General features: G+C 39.5%; 1 protein-coding gene across 3 annotated transcripts in view; it reads left to right on the forward strand.

Moving 5' to 3' along the window:
* Ice2 (interactor of little elongation complex ELL subunit 2) overlaps positions 1-15,981 on the forward strand; it is a 42,411-nt gene that overhangs the window by 17,836 nt on the left and 8,594 nt on the right. For 2 of the 3 annotated variants that reach the window (XM_036193136.1, XM_036193137.1), the window contains exons 10-12: positions 5,014-5,980; positions 6,560-6,735; positions 11,448-11,577. In XM_036193136.1, the coding sequence (XP_036049029.1) occupies positions 5,014-5,980; positions 6,560-6,735; positions 11,448-11,577 (1,273 nt within the window). The remainder of the gene's footprint in view (positions 1-5,013; positions 5,981-6,559; positions 6,736-11,447; positions 11,578-15,981) is intronic. The other variant, XM_036193138.1, reaches the window with a different exon arrangement.

Here is a 15,981-nt window from a genome sequence, read left to right on the forward strand (position 1 = left end):
CATGTTTGTAGGCCCATAGAGAGAACAGGTCTTTAGAGCTCATTGGCCAACCAGCTTAGCTGAACAGTGAGATTTAGGTTCAGTGAAGTCTCCATCTCTCAGAAAAGAAGGTAGAGAGTGACAGAGAAGATGATGTTTGGCCTCAGCCTTGACTGCTGCACACATACACACACAATACCACAACAAAGTATCATCTTCTCTTAGTAAGACTGGAAATAACAAAAAGGATAAATGACATGGGTTAGCTCATATTGCTAACCCTAAGACTTGGAAAGCTGAGGTAGAATTTGTGAGACCTGTCTAAAAAGACAAGTACTGAGAAAGGTGTGAAGCACTTGTTCAGAATGCAGATTAATCTAGCACTACAGAAAACAGTGGGGAAGGTCCTTAAGAATAAAACTGCCATGTGTTCCAGCAACTGCCCAATAAATATATATTTCAAAGAAAACAGCAAGCCAAAGCACTTAGACCCTTGGGCCTCTATATCGAATGAAGCACTATGCACAGTAGCCAGATATGGAATCAGCCTCAGTGTTCATTAGTGAGCAGCTGGATCAAGAAAATGAGATATATAAATACATTGGAATACTAGTAAACCTTTAAAGAGAGGAACATCCTGTTATTAGCAATAGTGTGGGTGGTACCTGAAGACCACAATGGTAAATGCTTAGTAAGCCAGTCACAGAAAGACCATGAGATTTCACTTTATAATGTGACATCTAAAAGATGCTCATAGAAGTGGACAGCAGAGCAGTGGGCACAGAAGCCAAGGAAAACAGTGGGGAAGGCTGGAAAGAGATTAGTTACCTGTGTACAGAGTCACAATGAGACAGAAGTAAGATTTGTGGTGTTCTGTAACACAAGAAGGCACCAATAGTTAACAGTAGCATGTAATTCAAAACTGAGCAGAGAATGAGGTCTCATTATAGGCCACCTACCTGTAAGGTGGGCATCACATTAACTTATTAGTGGTTTGAGTTTAAGTTTATAACATACGAAGCATTAGAATGACAGGCATGGTATAAATATTGGTTTTAATGATATATACTTAAAGATAATTTTTATGATTATTAAAGTGAAACATTTTATTTATAGAAAATGATCCATTCTACCAATATTTACTGTGTAGAGTCTGTTGTGAGTGCTGAGGATGAGAAAATAAGAATGCAGCTAGACTTCTCTCAGCACTTACATTGTACTAGATGATACATACTGAGTATGCACAGCAGAAGTAGCGGGTACTGATAAATATGGAGAAAAAGAGAATACGTTAAGAAATTGAGAGATGGACAGGAATGGGTCCATTTTATATTCAGGACTAAAAAGGCCTGAGGATAGTAAATATTGTCAGAGAGGTTTAGTCAAGTAAAGAATCAAACAATTTTCAGTAAGATATAAAAATATTCTCCTACCCTTAAGGACTTTTACCGTTTTAAGACTGTTTTGTTTTTATTTTTATATTTTTTTTTCTGTTTGCCATTTTAACTTTGATGTTTTTATGATGTATCACAAAACATTTCCAGCTTGTTTGATGTTTTATTCTTTTACATTAATTTTGGAATGTGTACTGGTGACAGGTGCCTATCAGGAGATGAGAAGTGCCACAAAGAAACACAGTAGGTTAAGAAGGATGAAAAGTCACAGAATGACTTTGGTGATGGTGGACCTTTTTATTACTGATGACACCTAAAAATTATTGCTAGACAAAATATCAGAAATTATTTCTTACTAGCATTTGTGGTGGGGAGCATGGTTGTGGGGGAAGGAAGAAGCCCTAATAAGATAATAAGGCAGCTGGGAGGTGGTGGCACACGCCTTAATCCCAGCACTCAGGAGGCAGAGCCAGGCTAATCTCTGTGAGTTCAAGGCCAGCCTCGTCTACAAAGTGAGTTCCAGGACAGGCTCCAAAGCTACACAGAGAAACCCTGTCTCAAAGAACCAAAAAAAAGAAAAAAAAGGTAACAAGGCTTTACAAAGCTGAGATCGAAGGGAATGCAGGCATCTAGGCAAGGCACCGTTTAGGGTTATTTCTGCTTTTCTTGCTATTTGCCAGTTCTGAAGAGATAACCAAAAAAGCCTGTGCTTTGGCCGTATCACAGGATGAGGGGAACAAAGCAGAGTTCACTTTCCCAGAAGGTCTTTCACCCCATCGAGCTGTGAGTAAGGGTGACATGGAAGGACCCCATCTCCAAGATTTTCAGCCTAACTTTCTCAGCCTTGTGTTTAGAGCAGGATGGTTCTGAGATGATTGGTGTCTCCTGAGACTCCAGCAACAGTGTGAAGAAATGATTCTGAGGGAGAGTGGTGTCATGGTGATGTTTCTGTCATGTTCACATCTTCTCCTCCTTTTCCTCTTACCCTGAACTCTGCTAACATTGCCTCTGCTCCTCCTCTCTTTATTTCTTGGTGCTGTGTCCAGTTCTGTTTTGGCCTTGTTGTGTGGACTGCCCTGTTGGTGGTGGCATATGGTCTCCCTTCATGCTGGATCTGTTCATTTAGATAGAGCTGTCATGTGTTGAGAGGCGGCTTACCATGTGCCAGGCACAATGTCAAGAAAATCCTTGTATGTAATTTCGCATTTGGTCTTTAGAACAAATCCAGAAAGTAACCTTATTATCCCTATTTTAGAAATATTGGGTGTGAGGTTCAGAGAGATCAGGTAGTTTCTGTAGACCAATCTTATTGCTTAATTGCTGCCAGACTTACTCTCTCAAATCCTATCCTAAAAGTCTAGTGTATACTTAGTTTATAGTCAAGTTTTCATGGCATTTATAAAGGTAAAGTACTCACTCTGCCAGGGCTGGAAATACAGCTCAGTAGTAGAGTACTTGCTTACCATGCAAGTAGCCCTAGGTTCAATCCTTAGTACCACCACAGTAAAATCAACAGGTGAATGTGGTATGGCATACCTGTAATCCCAGCATTTATGGAGGCAGGAAGTTTAGGAGTTCAGGGTCAGCCTATGCTCCATAAGAAATTCAAGGCACCAGGTAGTGGTGGCACACGTCTTTAATCCCAGTACTCAGAGACAGAGGTGGTGGATCTCTATGAGTTCAAGGCCAGCCTGGTCTACAGAGCGAGTTCCAGGAGAGGCTCCAAAACTGCACAGAGAAACCCTGTCTCAAAAAACCAAAAAAAAAGAAAAAAGAAAGAAAGAAATTCAAGGCTTGGACTATGTGGACTTCCTTGAAAAAAAAATTAGTTGATTTTAAAAATGAAGAATTCTTCCATATTGAGGAGAGATCTCTGGTGCTTGACCAAAGGGTAGACTATTCTTGAATAATTGAAAGCTATTTGTAGTTCTTATATTACCAAAATAGTACATAAAGACTACAACTTCAATAACTTCATGCCCCAGAATACCAAGAGCTACTTCCTGTCCAATTTTGCCTTATAGTATGTTAACCCTGAGTGCATATACAAAGTGTCACTGATTGATATTAGGGAAACCCTAGCCTTATAGCAGTAAAGGTTCTCTCCCAGAGTTTATGAAGTGGGCATGCATGAACATCTTTTGCTGTGGGACCCTACATCTCTTCTTGATGGACTTGTCTGTTTTCTCATTTGTGAATATTCCTCTTTGGTTCTGGCATTTCACAATTCAGTTTCCTGTGCTGTTATACCTTGACAGATGTGTCTATATGAACATTTTCAAGGAGAATACAAAATTAAATGTGGTGATACTTTATTTATGCACCTCATATCAGAGCAAAAAGCCAGCCACTATATTAAACACAGAGGTAGGCAATGGTAACACATACCCTTAATCCTAGCTTTCGGGAGGCAGAGATTCATCTGGATTTCTGTGAGTTCAAGGCCACGCTGGAAACAGAGCCAGGTGTGGTGGTATACACCTTTAAATTCCAGCACTAGTTAACCATAGAGGTTTGGAGGTCTGTACAGAATGACAGGAAGTGACAGAGCTGGGCAGAAAGAGGAATGTTGTAGCTGGGCAGAGAGAAGAAGTGAGATGGCAGGGACAGAACGGATATAGACGTGAGTATACAGGAAGTGGACAGAACGGGTATAGACGTGAGTATACAGGAAGTGGCTCTTTTTGGCTGAGGATTTCTAGTGGTAAGAACATGGTGGCTTCTTCCTGCTTCCCTGATCTCTCAGTTTTTACCCCAATATCTGGCTCTGGGTTTTTTATTAATGACCATTTAGCAATTTGTCTTACAATTAAATACTTACATGTAAGTTGTGTACATTTTAGAGACTTCTTTCTGCTGTGTTTGTGTGAACATGTATATGGAAGTAGGAGGGACATACAGGTGTATGTGTACTCATGTAGAAGCCAGAGGTCATCATCAAGTGTCTTTCTTTGTCATTCTCCACCTTAGTTTTTGAGGCACAGTCTCTCACTGACCACGAGACTTAACTTTTTCAGCTAGACTGGCTGGCTAGAAAGTCCCTGGGATCTTCCTTCACTGTACTCCTGTCTCCTCCCATAACACTGGAATTGCTGGCACATCACTATGTCTGGCTTTTACTTGGGTGCTGAAGATCCAGGCTCAGGTTGTGTGCTTTCATAGAAATCCTTTACTCACTGAGTCATCTCCCTAGCCCCATCTTTCTACTTTTAAAAACATGAACTGCCTGGCGGTGGTGGCACACGCCTTTAATCTCAGCACTTGGGAGGCAGAGGCAGTCGGATCTCTGTGAGTTCAAGGCCAGCCAGGTTTACAGTGTGAGTTCCAGGAAAGGCTCCAAGGCTACACAGAGAAACCCTGTCTCAAAAAACAAAAACAGCCGAGCGGTGGTGGCGCACACCTTTAATCCCAGCACTCGGGAGGCAGAGGCAGGTGGATCTCTGAGTTTGAGGCCAGCCTGGTCTACAAAGCGAGATCCAGGAAAGGCGCAAAGCTACACAGAGAAACCCTGTCTCTAAAAAACAAAACAAAACAAAAAAAACAAAAACAAAAAACCTATGTTAGGGATAAGAGCACTAAGAGTTAGGTAACTATGGCCTGTACTTTTCCCTAATAATTTGCCAATATAATTTCTTTTAAGATATCCACTGAAGCTAATGAGTGCCGAAAAATTGAGACTCTGGAAAATTTGGATCTGGATTTTGATGATGATGTCACAGAACTTGAAACCTTTGGAGTAACTACCACTAGTCCATCCAGGTCACCAAGTTCAGAAAGTGACTCCCCTGTACCCATCTTGACAGATGTCCACACAGCCTCCAAAAAAGCAACTGCACCTGTGGCACCACCTACACCTGAGGTACCAGCTACACAAAGCATTACTGATGATTCTAGAAGCTTATGTCAGATTCTAATGAAACAATTACAGAAGGAGAAACAACTATTCTCTGGTGTGGAAAATGGTCCTGAAGAATGCAAAAATAAAGATGATCAGGGACTTGAATCATGTGGTGAAGAGGTTCGCAGTGTCAGTGCAAAATCTTTGACACAAGATAATGAACCCCGCAAAACATCTGATGGGATCTCTAAGGAAATCGATGTTAATATGCTGTATACCAGTGATGAAGGACCAGGTGTTCGGGGGAACGCAGACAATGCCAACAAAACAGCTTCTGCATCAGAAACAGCTAAAACTGAGAAAGGGATTTCCTGCGGGAGTGATACAGATGAGGACTGTTTAATCATTGATACAGAGAGTAAAAGTAATAGTGATGGAAAGATAGCTGATGTGGGTTCTAGACCAGCAAGTCCAAATTCTTCAGCACAGACTTCTATGGGAAACCAGACCATTACTACTGTTTCTGAAGAGTCTTGTGTTTTAAAGAAACCTATCAAAAGAGTCTATAAAAAATTTGATCCACTTGGAGAAATTCTAAAAATGCAGGATGAGCTTTTAAAGCCAGTTTCCAGGAAAGTACCTGAGTTGCCCTTGATTAATTCAGAAGAATCTAAACAGCCATCTGCCTCTGAGCAACCCTCTGTTACTTCAGATGCCTCAAGTTGGCCAAAATCTAGTTGGACTTCTGCATTTCAGAAGCCTAAAGGACGTAAGTGAATATCAAGAACTTACTAGTTTGTTCCTTTTCCGTACCTTTTCTCCCTTCTTTCATACTATTATAACCCATTTCATAATTTTTACCTAGTCACTGACATTTCATTTCAGTCTGTCAATCACTATTTCTGCTCCCAGTGTGTCCTCTTTGTATCTTTGTATGTGTGCTCTAACCTGTTTACCCAGTCTGTACATGGAAAGGCTACTATGCCGATGAGGGGATCATAAACATTGGCCTGTCCAGACCTTCTGTACCCTCTGTAGTAGACTACAGACAGAATGAGTGTGCCAATGCTTCTCAGTCAGCCTGGCTTGGGAATATCAGGACCTTTTAAGTTCTTTCTTCTTGCTGCTTATCACTGTGATGCATGGTTTGCCTAGTGCTCATGGATATATTCGTGAAAAGTAAGAGAACGTTAAAACTCTGGGTGCTGCTCTCTATTGCAATGTCAGTAAGTAAATTGGGTTGGGGTGGAGAATTGAAAGTCACAGAGTTACTGAGTTGTTGTATTCCAGATTACAATGCATAAAAGGGTGGCATACTTTTAAATGGTAATGAGGAATGTTTTTAAAGGATTGCCATATGAACTCCAAGACTATGTTGAAGATACATCAGAATATATAGCTCCTCAAGAAGGAAATTTTGTCTACAAGTTGTTCAGCTTGCAAGACCTATTGTTACTTGTGCGGTGCAGTGTCCAGAGGATAGAGACAAGGCCACGGTCCAGAAAACGGAAGAAGATCAGAAGAGTAAGTTATCTGAGAAGTTGTGATGTGGCAATGTAAGGGATAATTCCAAATACTGGACATGGCGTTCTAACAAAATTTGACTTTAACTTGTTGACCACTCCTATAGTTTTTCTGGGTAAACTTCTTTTAGTAAGATGTCGAAATCAGTTTTAATAAGAAACATATGCCATCATATAAATGCTGGTAACCACCTTGACTAGTTCATGTGAACTCTGGGGAAAACATGCAGATTGATTTGACCAGATTAGCATTTCTAGCCTGTATATATGTGACTTTGCACTTCCTTGTCACCTCTGAGCCCTTTCTTTACCCTGAGACATTTCTTAACCTCAACATCTTTTAGAAACAGAAGCTTTAAAGGAGCCCTGGAGTTTCAGGGCTGCTGATATGCCAGGCTCTGCTGTCTTCCCTTATGGCCCCTCTTGGGACAAAAGAAGCAAATGATTGTTAGAGTTTTCCCACTGGCCTTTCTGCGACTGAGCTTCTTTTAGAAGACTTGGCACTCTTTCATGTGACTTCTAGAGATTGGCAAATAAAAAGAAGCTTTTGTTTTAGCTGATTGCGAAGAGGTACTGACTTGTCTTTTATTTCTTGAAAGGATTCTGTTTTTGAAATTCCTATTTATTGAGAGAGAGAGAGATGTGTATGTTGCACACTTGCTTGTGCATACATGCACACACACAAACATGTATTCACATGCATGTGTTCATGGAGGTATAGAGGTCAGAGAACAGCTTTTGGAAAGCTCTCCTCTTTGGTTCTCTCCTTCTATTTTGTGGGTTCCTAGGGTGGAGCTCAGGTCATGGGGCTTGGTGGGAAGCATCTGACCCACAGAACCATTTCACCTGGCCAAGAGAACCTCTTAAATTGTGTTCTTTTCTTTATATGCATGAGTGTTTTCCCTGCGTGTATGTCTGTGTGCCACATCTGTGTGCCTAGTGCCCATAGATGCCAAAATAGGGAGTTGGGTCCCTTGGAACTAGACTTATAGACATTTGTGAGCCACCATGTGTATGCTGGGAATCAAACCTGGATGTTCTAGAAGAGCAGCCAGTGCTCTTAACTACTGAACCATCCATCCCTCCATCCTCATTTTTTTTTGTTGTTTTTGTTTTTGAGTTTTATTTCTATACTTATTTGTGCTCTCATTTTTTTATAGTTAGCTTCATTTCTTTCACATTCCACCCTGTGCCCATACCACTTTCTTTCTTTTTCTTTTCATTTATATAGTCAACAATTGTTGATGTCCGTATCTCTTAAGTAAAAATAGCCCAGGGAAGTTTTGGACACCAGTTTAATTCTTGACCAAGACAACTTGGTTAGGAAAATTGTCATTCACTCAAAAAGTGAAATTTATAAGTACCAAGCTATAACCATCTAGGAGAAAATTATTCATCAAGATGTCAAAACAGTTGAGCCCCAAAGAACATCTAAATAGAAGTCTTATATTTCTGACTGTCAAGAGTAAAACTTGGCCCTGCCGGGCAGTGGTGGCACACACCTTTAATCCCAGCACTCAGGAGGCAGAGGCAGGTGGATCTCTCTGAGTTTGAGGCCAGCCTGGGCTACAGAGTGAGATCCAGAAAAGGCACAGAGCTACACAGAGAAACCCTGTCTCAAAAACCAAAAAAGGAAAAAGAAAAAGAGTAAAACTTGAAAGTTTTCAAGGAGTGCTTGTCCGTTGCTTCTGTTGTTATGTGTGGTGGTTTAGAACACATGGTATAATTCCCATACTTTAATGTGTGCCCCTTGGATTTATGCCCAATTTTTCTCTTTTTCTCAAATGTTAGCACCATAGAAACTCAGTAAATAGGTGAGAAAATTTGAGGAGTTGAAAGGCTCGGAATCTTTGTAAGGAACTTTAGAGAGAAGTTAGTATCCACACTAGTTTGAAAAATACTGTCATTTCAGAATGTATCCTTGCAATATTTCCTCTCTAACAGCCAACAACTTGTTCAAAGTTTTCAGGTTTGCAAGTCTGACTCCTGGTTTTCAAGAATATCATCTCTGATTTTTCCTTAACTCTTCAGTTTTATGTTGTTGTTGATATCTTACTTCTTCAACAAAACTCGGCTTAATAATAATCCCAGCACTTGGGAGGCTGAGACAGGAGGATTGTCAGAAGTTGAGGCTAGCTGCTCTACATATAAGTTCCAGGCCAGCCTGAGCTACAGAGTAAGCCCTGTCTCAAAAGGCTAAACTTACCCCTCCGGAAAAAAAAAAATCAACAAAGCTGCCTGTCAGAAGAGAATTTAAACCAGCAGCCAGTTTGAGAGAACAGAAGTGAGAGCTTACCAGTTCTGTGCAGAACTATGAATCCAGGCCAGCTAACCACGAGAGGGCTACTAGCTCTTGACTGTCCCAAGTGCTGCATTTTAAAATGGTTAATAGTTTCACATTCAGTTACTCAAATTTTATGTTTGCATTATAGATGTTTAAAAAAAAACTGCACCAGGTGGTGGTGGCGCACACCTTTAATCCCAGCACTCGGGAGGCAGAGGCAGGTGGATCTCTGAGTTTGAGGCCAGCCTGGTCTACAAAGCGAGATCCAGGAAAGGCGCAAAGCTACACAGAGAAACCCTGTCTCAAAAAAAAAAAAAAAAAAAGGTGCAATATGTTAGGAAGAATAGAAATTACTCAGTGGTGATAAAGAGAAGATTCTAGCTATGAATTATCTGTTTATGAAAGTACATAAGGGTTTGAGAGGTTTATGCAAACAGAAACAAGTAAAGCTTTCACCTGAGCAGCACAGACTACAGCCACCCTTCCAGGGAAATGAGAAACTTTTAGATCACAAATCTTGATTGTGATTTACACTTCAGTTGTTGATACGAAGGAAAGAGAAAACATTCAAGCCCTTCCTGTGGCTTCCTGGAGATGGCAGTAGAATACATACAGAAATCAAGTCAAATTTAATACTTAGTTTTATATCAAAGACAAGCACACTCCCCTCAAAAAACCAAAACTATGTGTGTCTTAAGTATACTTTGCATGCATCTTTAACGCTGTAATCCATTTAAGATACAAAGAGATGTTCATCTTCTCTTGCATCACCTGTTCTTTTCCATTTCTGCCATAATCAACTGTCACTGAATATATTTCTTAGCTCTCTGACATGAGGCTTAAAGTTTTTGTTTGGGTTTTGATTTATTGTGCATATGTAAATAGTATATGAGCACTTATGTGCCATGAAACATGGGTACAGATCAGAGGACAACATGCTGGAATCTATTCTCTCCTATATTTTATATGTATTCAGGGTGTCAGGTTTTGTAGCAAACAGTTTATCTGCTGAGTCATCTCACTGGCCCAAATTTCTCAACACTCTAGACCTTTAAATTTTGTCTCCAGCTTCTGTTTGCTAAATCATACTATCATTTGCTAAGGATCTATTACATGGTACAATGATTTTAATCCATTCACAATTTTTATTTATTTATATTTTTTTTAATTAGAAGCCACTTTGTGGTCGGTCATACAATCACAGCCTCTTAAAAATGTAGAATCTTAGGCACCACTTGAGTCTACATTTTAGCAGGGTCACCAGATTATTATATGAATTACATTATAGGCAATATTACCTTTAGGAGTTAGCCAACATCTTACAGAAATCAGAAATAGTCACACAAACCGCACCGTTCCATGTGCTGGTGACTAAAATACTGTGTTTCAATTGTTCTTAGCACCACTGGTGTACCAAAACCACTAAACCACTTTAGAAAAGCCAGAAACTGGAAAACAATGATAAAATGGTTTTAAATCTGTGAAAGACAGTGCCTTATTTTAATTTTAAAGTGCTAATTAGCCATGTCATTTGAGTAGGATCTGTAAACCTTGTGTCTTCTGTAGCAGGGAATGGAGAATCCTGTTGAGAGTAGATTTTTCAGGCTGGGAATATATCATAGCTCAGTGGTAGAGCTCTTATGTAGCATGCACGTGACCCTGGGTTTAAAGTCCAGCACCACTAGAAAGAATTAAGTTTTCCCTGGCAGACGATAACGTGTTGCTACAGTATTCCACGAGTAGGTGCTTGCTTGCACATCCACCCTTAGACTGGTAATTGGGATGGATAGTCACTTTGCTCCATTGCTTGATATCCTGACCAATAAGTGCTAAATGGATAATGTGTCACATGCTTAGTGCTTGGAATTAAGCCGCTGCATTGTGAAGATAATAACATTCACAGTTGTTCTAGCACATATTAATGTTCATTCTTAGGAAGAAAACCTTTTTCTTTTCTTCTCAGAAGTATTAGTGTGTTAGTCACTGCCTTCTAGCATTTAGCTCTTGACCTAGGAACAGTTGCATGTGCTGGAGTCCCAAGGATTCTGCTTGTGAATCACATTCCCTGGCAGAGAGGAAACATGTTGCAGTATGTGGGGAGTTTGTCTGTCTGTGTTGGAGATGAGGGTGGTAGTGAGGGATCCCTTATCCATCCTCCATTTCCTGAATCTACCCCTTAGAGGCAAATGTATCCATATCTTCCTGTCCAAATCCTACACTATACAAAATCAATGAAATGAAATTTCCTTCAAGCATTTGAAAACTGCTGGCTATATAGGCAAATATATTTTCTATGAGTAGTAAATTTTGTTTTTGTTTGGGTTTTGATTTATTGTATATATATATATGGTCTGTGGGCACCTGTGTACCATGGAGTATGTGTGGAGATTAGATCTGGAGCTTTGACAAAATGCAATTTTGCATTACAGCAATTTCCAGTTTACGTGCTACCAAAAGTAGAATATCAAGGTTGTTATGGAGTTGAAGCTCTGACTGAAAGCGAGCTCTGTCGCTTCTGGACTGAAAGTTTATTGCATTCCAACTGCTCGTTTTATGTTGGTGAGTCTCTAGGAGTCCTCTTCCCCTTTGTAATTCCCTTTAAATATTTACCTTTAAATTCAGCTGTATGCACATACTTCCATTTTGGCCTTTTTTGTTTTCCATTCTCTATGCTGACAATGTAGTTAAACAGTGACAGGGAGTATTGGTAGCTATTAAGTTGATTTACACATATTTTGTAATTTTCTTAGAATTATAATGACATTATCTTAGAAATCTCATCTTGAAACAGCGTTTGATTTATTTTGGTTTTGAAGTTTTGAACAGGAGGGAATTAGCAGGGCTTTGAATGATGTTGCCAGGGTTCTTGAATAGTTAACATGCTTCACGTGACAAGAATGCTACATGCTGAACATCTCTGTCATCCCTTGTCTTGGACTCTACACCAATACAGATCAATACAATATTGATCTGTCGGCCCTACCAGCTCTCATCTCCCCCAGTCTTTTCCTTCTTTGGCTCTCTAAATGTGTTGTCTTTACTTGTTTGTTACTTCCTACATTATTGTTCTTTCTTAGGCCATCCATCCCTTTTTCCTGCTAGACAGTAGGTAGTTTAAAGTTGGAGCCTGGTAGAGCTTTGTATATTACTAGTACAAGCATAAGCATAATGCTCTGTGTATAGTGAGTGCTCTGTATTTTTCTTGACTGATTTAGAAACAGTGGTTATTTATTGGAAAAATTTCCCCCATTTTGATTAATCAATATTGGAGGGGTGTGGCAGTGTTTATTTTTTATATAGCATCTGGATGGCCTCAAATTCATAATCCTGCCTCAGCCTCCCAAGTGCTAGACTTGGTCCTGTGCTGCCACACCTGGCTAATATTTTTAGGGCTCTCCTCCATTGTCAGACACATACCCAGATGTTTGTTTTAGTAGCTTCCATCAGAAATCAGGATTCTAACGTTCCTACAAAGCCTTCACACCACAGCCTCCATGTAAAGCATTTAAGAGCAATTGCCAGTTACATCAACTTGAAGAAGTTTTTTTGTTTTTTTAAGTTATCAGTAATCTTTTTAAAGTTCTAACAGATATGCAGACTCATTTTCTAATGTGCCGTTTAACAGATGACATTGCTATCAGTTGTATGACTACTTCACCTAAGGACTTTTTACAGGCCCTAAGTAGTTATTGCCTTGGGTCTAACTAGCCTAAAGACCTTCTCGTTGATACACCTTTCATTTTTGTGTGGCAGGATAATGCATATGGTTCCTGCGACACTATTTGTTGAAGGACATGAATTGTTGTGGACTTGGGTTTTGTTTTGATATAGATATAGATGGATCTGAGTGAGCAGGCACACCCCTTTCTTGTTGTCTTAGTGCTGGAGACAGAACCCAGGACCTGTGAATGGTAGGGAAGCACTGTACCTCTGAGCTGCATTTATAACCTAGGAACAGGCTTTCAAATGCTGTGTGAAAAGTATTCATCAGGCAGGGCATGGTGGTGCACACCTTTAATCCCAGCACTGGGGAGGCAGAGGCAGGCTGGTCTCTAAGTTCAAGGCCAGATTGGTCTACAAAGTGAGTTCCAGGACAGCCAAGGTTGTTACACAGAGAAACCCTGTCTCAAAAAAACCATACACACACAAAAAAAGTATCCATTAGTATTAGGAGCTTAAAGTGTTATAGTACTCTTAAGAAGAATGCTCAGTGAAGGGCTTGTTAAATTGAAAATTGCTGAAGAGATGGCTCAGCGGTTGAGAGCACTGGCTGCTCTTCCAGAGGTCCTAAGTTCAATTCCTAGCAACCACATGGTGGCTCACAACCATCTGTAATGAGATCTGGTGCCAAGCATATATGTAGGCAGAACACTGTATACATAATAAATAAATCTTTGAAAGAGAGAGAGAGAGAGAAAAAAAATTGCTAGTTTCTAGAGTATCTGATTGAATACTCCAGAATGGGATATAGGTCTTTTATGTTTCTAACACAATCTCAGATAATATGGCTAGTCTAGGGCAGTCTAAGAACCACCATAGCTCAGTCTTTGGGTGCCATAAGCATACTTGTTTTGTTGTTGTTGTTTGCTTGCTTGCTTTGCTATATATAAATCTGCTCACCTCCTTCTCTAGATTACAGTGTCTCTTGCCCATTAAAAACCTTAAGTTACTCCTTGAAGAAAACCTGTAGTCTCATCACAACTTCTATCTACTGTCCAGTACTACGATATTTATCAAAGCCATCGAGCTGGTGTTCAGTCAGCCCTCACTTTACAGTTCTTAATAGCATGACCTCTGTCACGGCAGTATATTAAGAGTAGAAATTGTATATAAACTTCACTGCCAGCTCCTCAGTCCACAGTTATGAAGTAGATTGCAGACATACATGAACAGTGACTGCCGTTGTCTCTTATTTCAGTATGTACTGATTGGTCACTGTGTACCTCTTAGCAGTTCATGTACTGAAATTAAATGTGTGTCATGGCCAGCCATTTGAGATTTTATGAGAATAGATGATGAAAACAAGGAATTGGCCAGCAAAGATTAAGATAAAGGAAAACAACCTAGAAACAGAAAACCCACCAAAGGTAATTCTGGAAGTGAAATTGTAATGGAGCTGTAGAAGAAATAGCTGCCTGGGAATGTTGACGCAGTCACTTCTCAGGAGACTCTTGCTGCCAGAGAAACTTGGTGATTATTAACCTAGTGACCTAAAGGAGAGCAGTGGTGACATCCAGCTGAAAATTAAAGGACTTCTTGGATAGACCATGGAAGTTGCTCCTAACGTAGATAAGAGTAGGACAGCTGCCACGGTGGCAAAGGTGCTTCTCTATCAGAAGCCTTTAAGAAGCCAGTGAGCACTGCTCAAACTACTCTTGCAAAGGCTTCTGGAAAATGTGGGGTCATGCTGGTTTTGATATTTTGAATTGCAGTATACTAAATGCTTATTTTTTATATTTTATTTCTCTAAAAACTTACATTAATGGAGAATTTGTTTTGATAAAACATGTAAAAATAGTGAAATAATAGTAAATTTTCCACTTATCATTAAAATACATGATTTCAGCCTGTCTGATTGTTTTTAAAGCTAGGACTACCTATGTCTGGATTATGTATAAATGATGTATGAACATAAAGGCTTAATTTCTGCTGTCTAAAGCAGTGCCTCCCAACTGTACCTCATCTTAAAAATGATCTAAAAAAGAGATTGCTTATGGCTGAAGGACAATGGCGAGAGCTTTCACCTCAAATCTGGCTCAAGTGCCCCAAGGGCTGAGGTGACAAGTATCTGCAGCACTGAAAGAACTCACTTGAGCCCTCAGGTAGACAGCTCCAGCATTGAGAGTTGCCTCCTGGAGGAAGCAGACCTTCAGAGCGCTTAGGGCAGGGCTCTGTGTGGTTAGGTCTTTGGTAAACTGCATTTGCTGGGTACTATACTACGTACTTTTGTTGACTTTTTTAAGAAAAGGTAAGTGAGTGCTATTAGTAGTCTCAAAGGCTTATTTATTAATCATCAAGAAATACATTATTGCATTTACTTTCCCCTTTCTATAGCTATTAAACCATTGAAATGTCTTTAATATTAGAAATTTCATATATAATGAGCACTAGAAATGGAGAGGTGAAACTAAAGTTGGCATAAGAAATAACAAGTGGCTATGGAGACAAATGGATATGTTGTCTTAGAGGGACGACATCTGATAAAAATGTTTCTAATTAACTTCTTTGAGCATAAAGCAAATGATATTAAAGTAGGCTAGATATGGAAATGAGATATTAAACTGTGCAATTTTTGTAGTCCCAATGACTGATACCTACTTTCTAAGTAATTTGTTTTGACAATAAAATATTAGGAGTTAAAAATATAAATAAATGTAAACCATTATTTTCAGCATTGGTGGGTGTTACTCTTACACTGTGATGTTTTTAACCTTCATGCAGTAGTAGTAGCATGGCCTTCCTATCGACCCAAGTGTATTGATTTGCCTCAGCATCTCCTCTGTCACTTTGTACATCTCAGCACTTCAGTGCATGTCTCAGCCTATTTTGTTTTAAACTGTACACATTACTTTCTACAACAGAAATGTCATTTTAAGAATATAATGTTTGAGATTTTGTGAATTAATAGATTTATATCAGGCATGTAAGAAAATAAGGCTTTGAATAGATTACTTTACTCACTGAAACATTTATGATTGCTTTAATTAAAATAATCTAAATTTTTATAATCTAAGTTTTACAGTAATGTGTCTTTGAGATTTATTGAGCATGCCCAGTCCACAGATTTGATTTTTAACTGCTTATTTACATGGTGAGCACATGCTTCCCTTTTCAGCATCATAGAGATGCAGCTCTAGTGGGAACCATTGGCACTAATGGCTGAGCAGTTGTTGCTCTTAAATTAAGATTTAAAGGCAATTATCTTATTTGGGGAGTGTGGCCATATATAAAGTATTCTATACT

The sequence above is a fragment of the Onychomys torridus genome, chromosome 7 (assembly GCF_903995425.1).
Source record: "Onychomys torridus chromosome 7, mOncTor1.1, whole genome shotgun sequence".
Classification (NCBI taxonomy): Eukaryota; Metazoa; Chordata; class Mammalia; order Rodentia; family Cricetidae; genus Onychomys; species Onychomys torridus.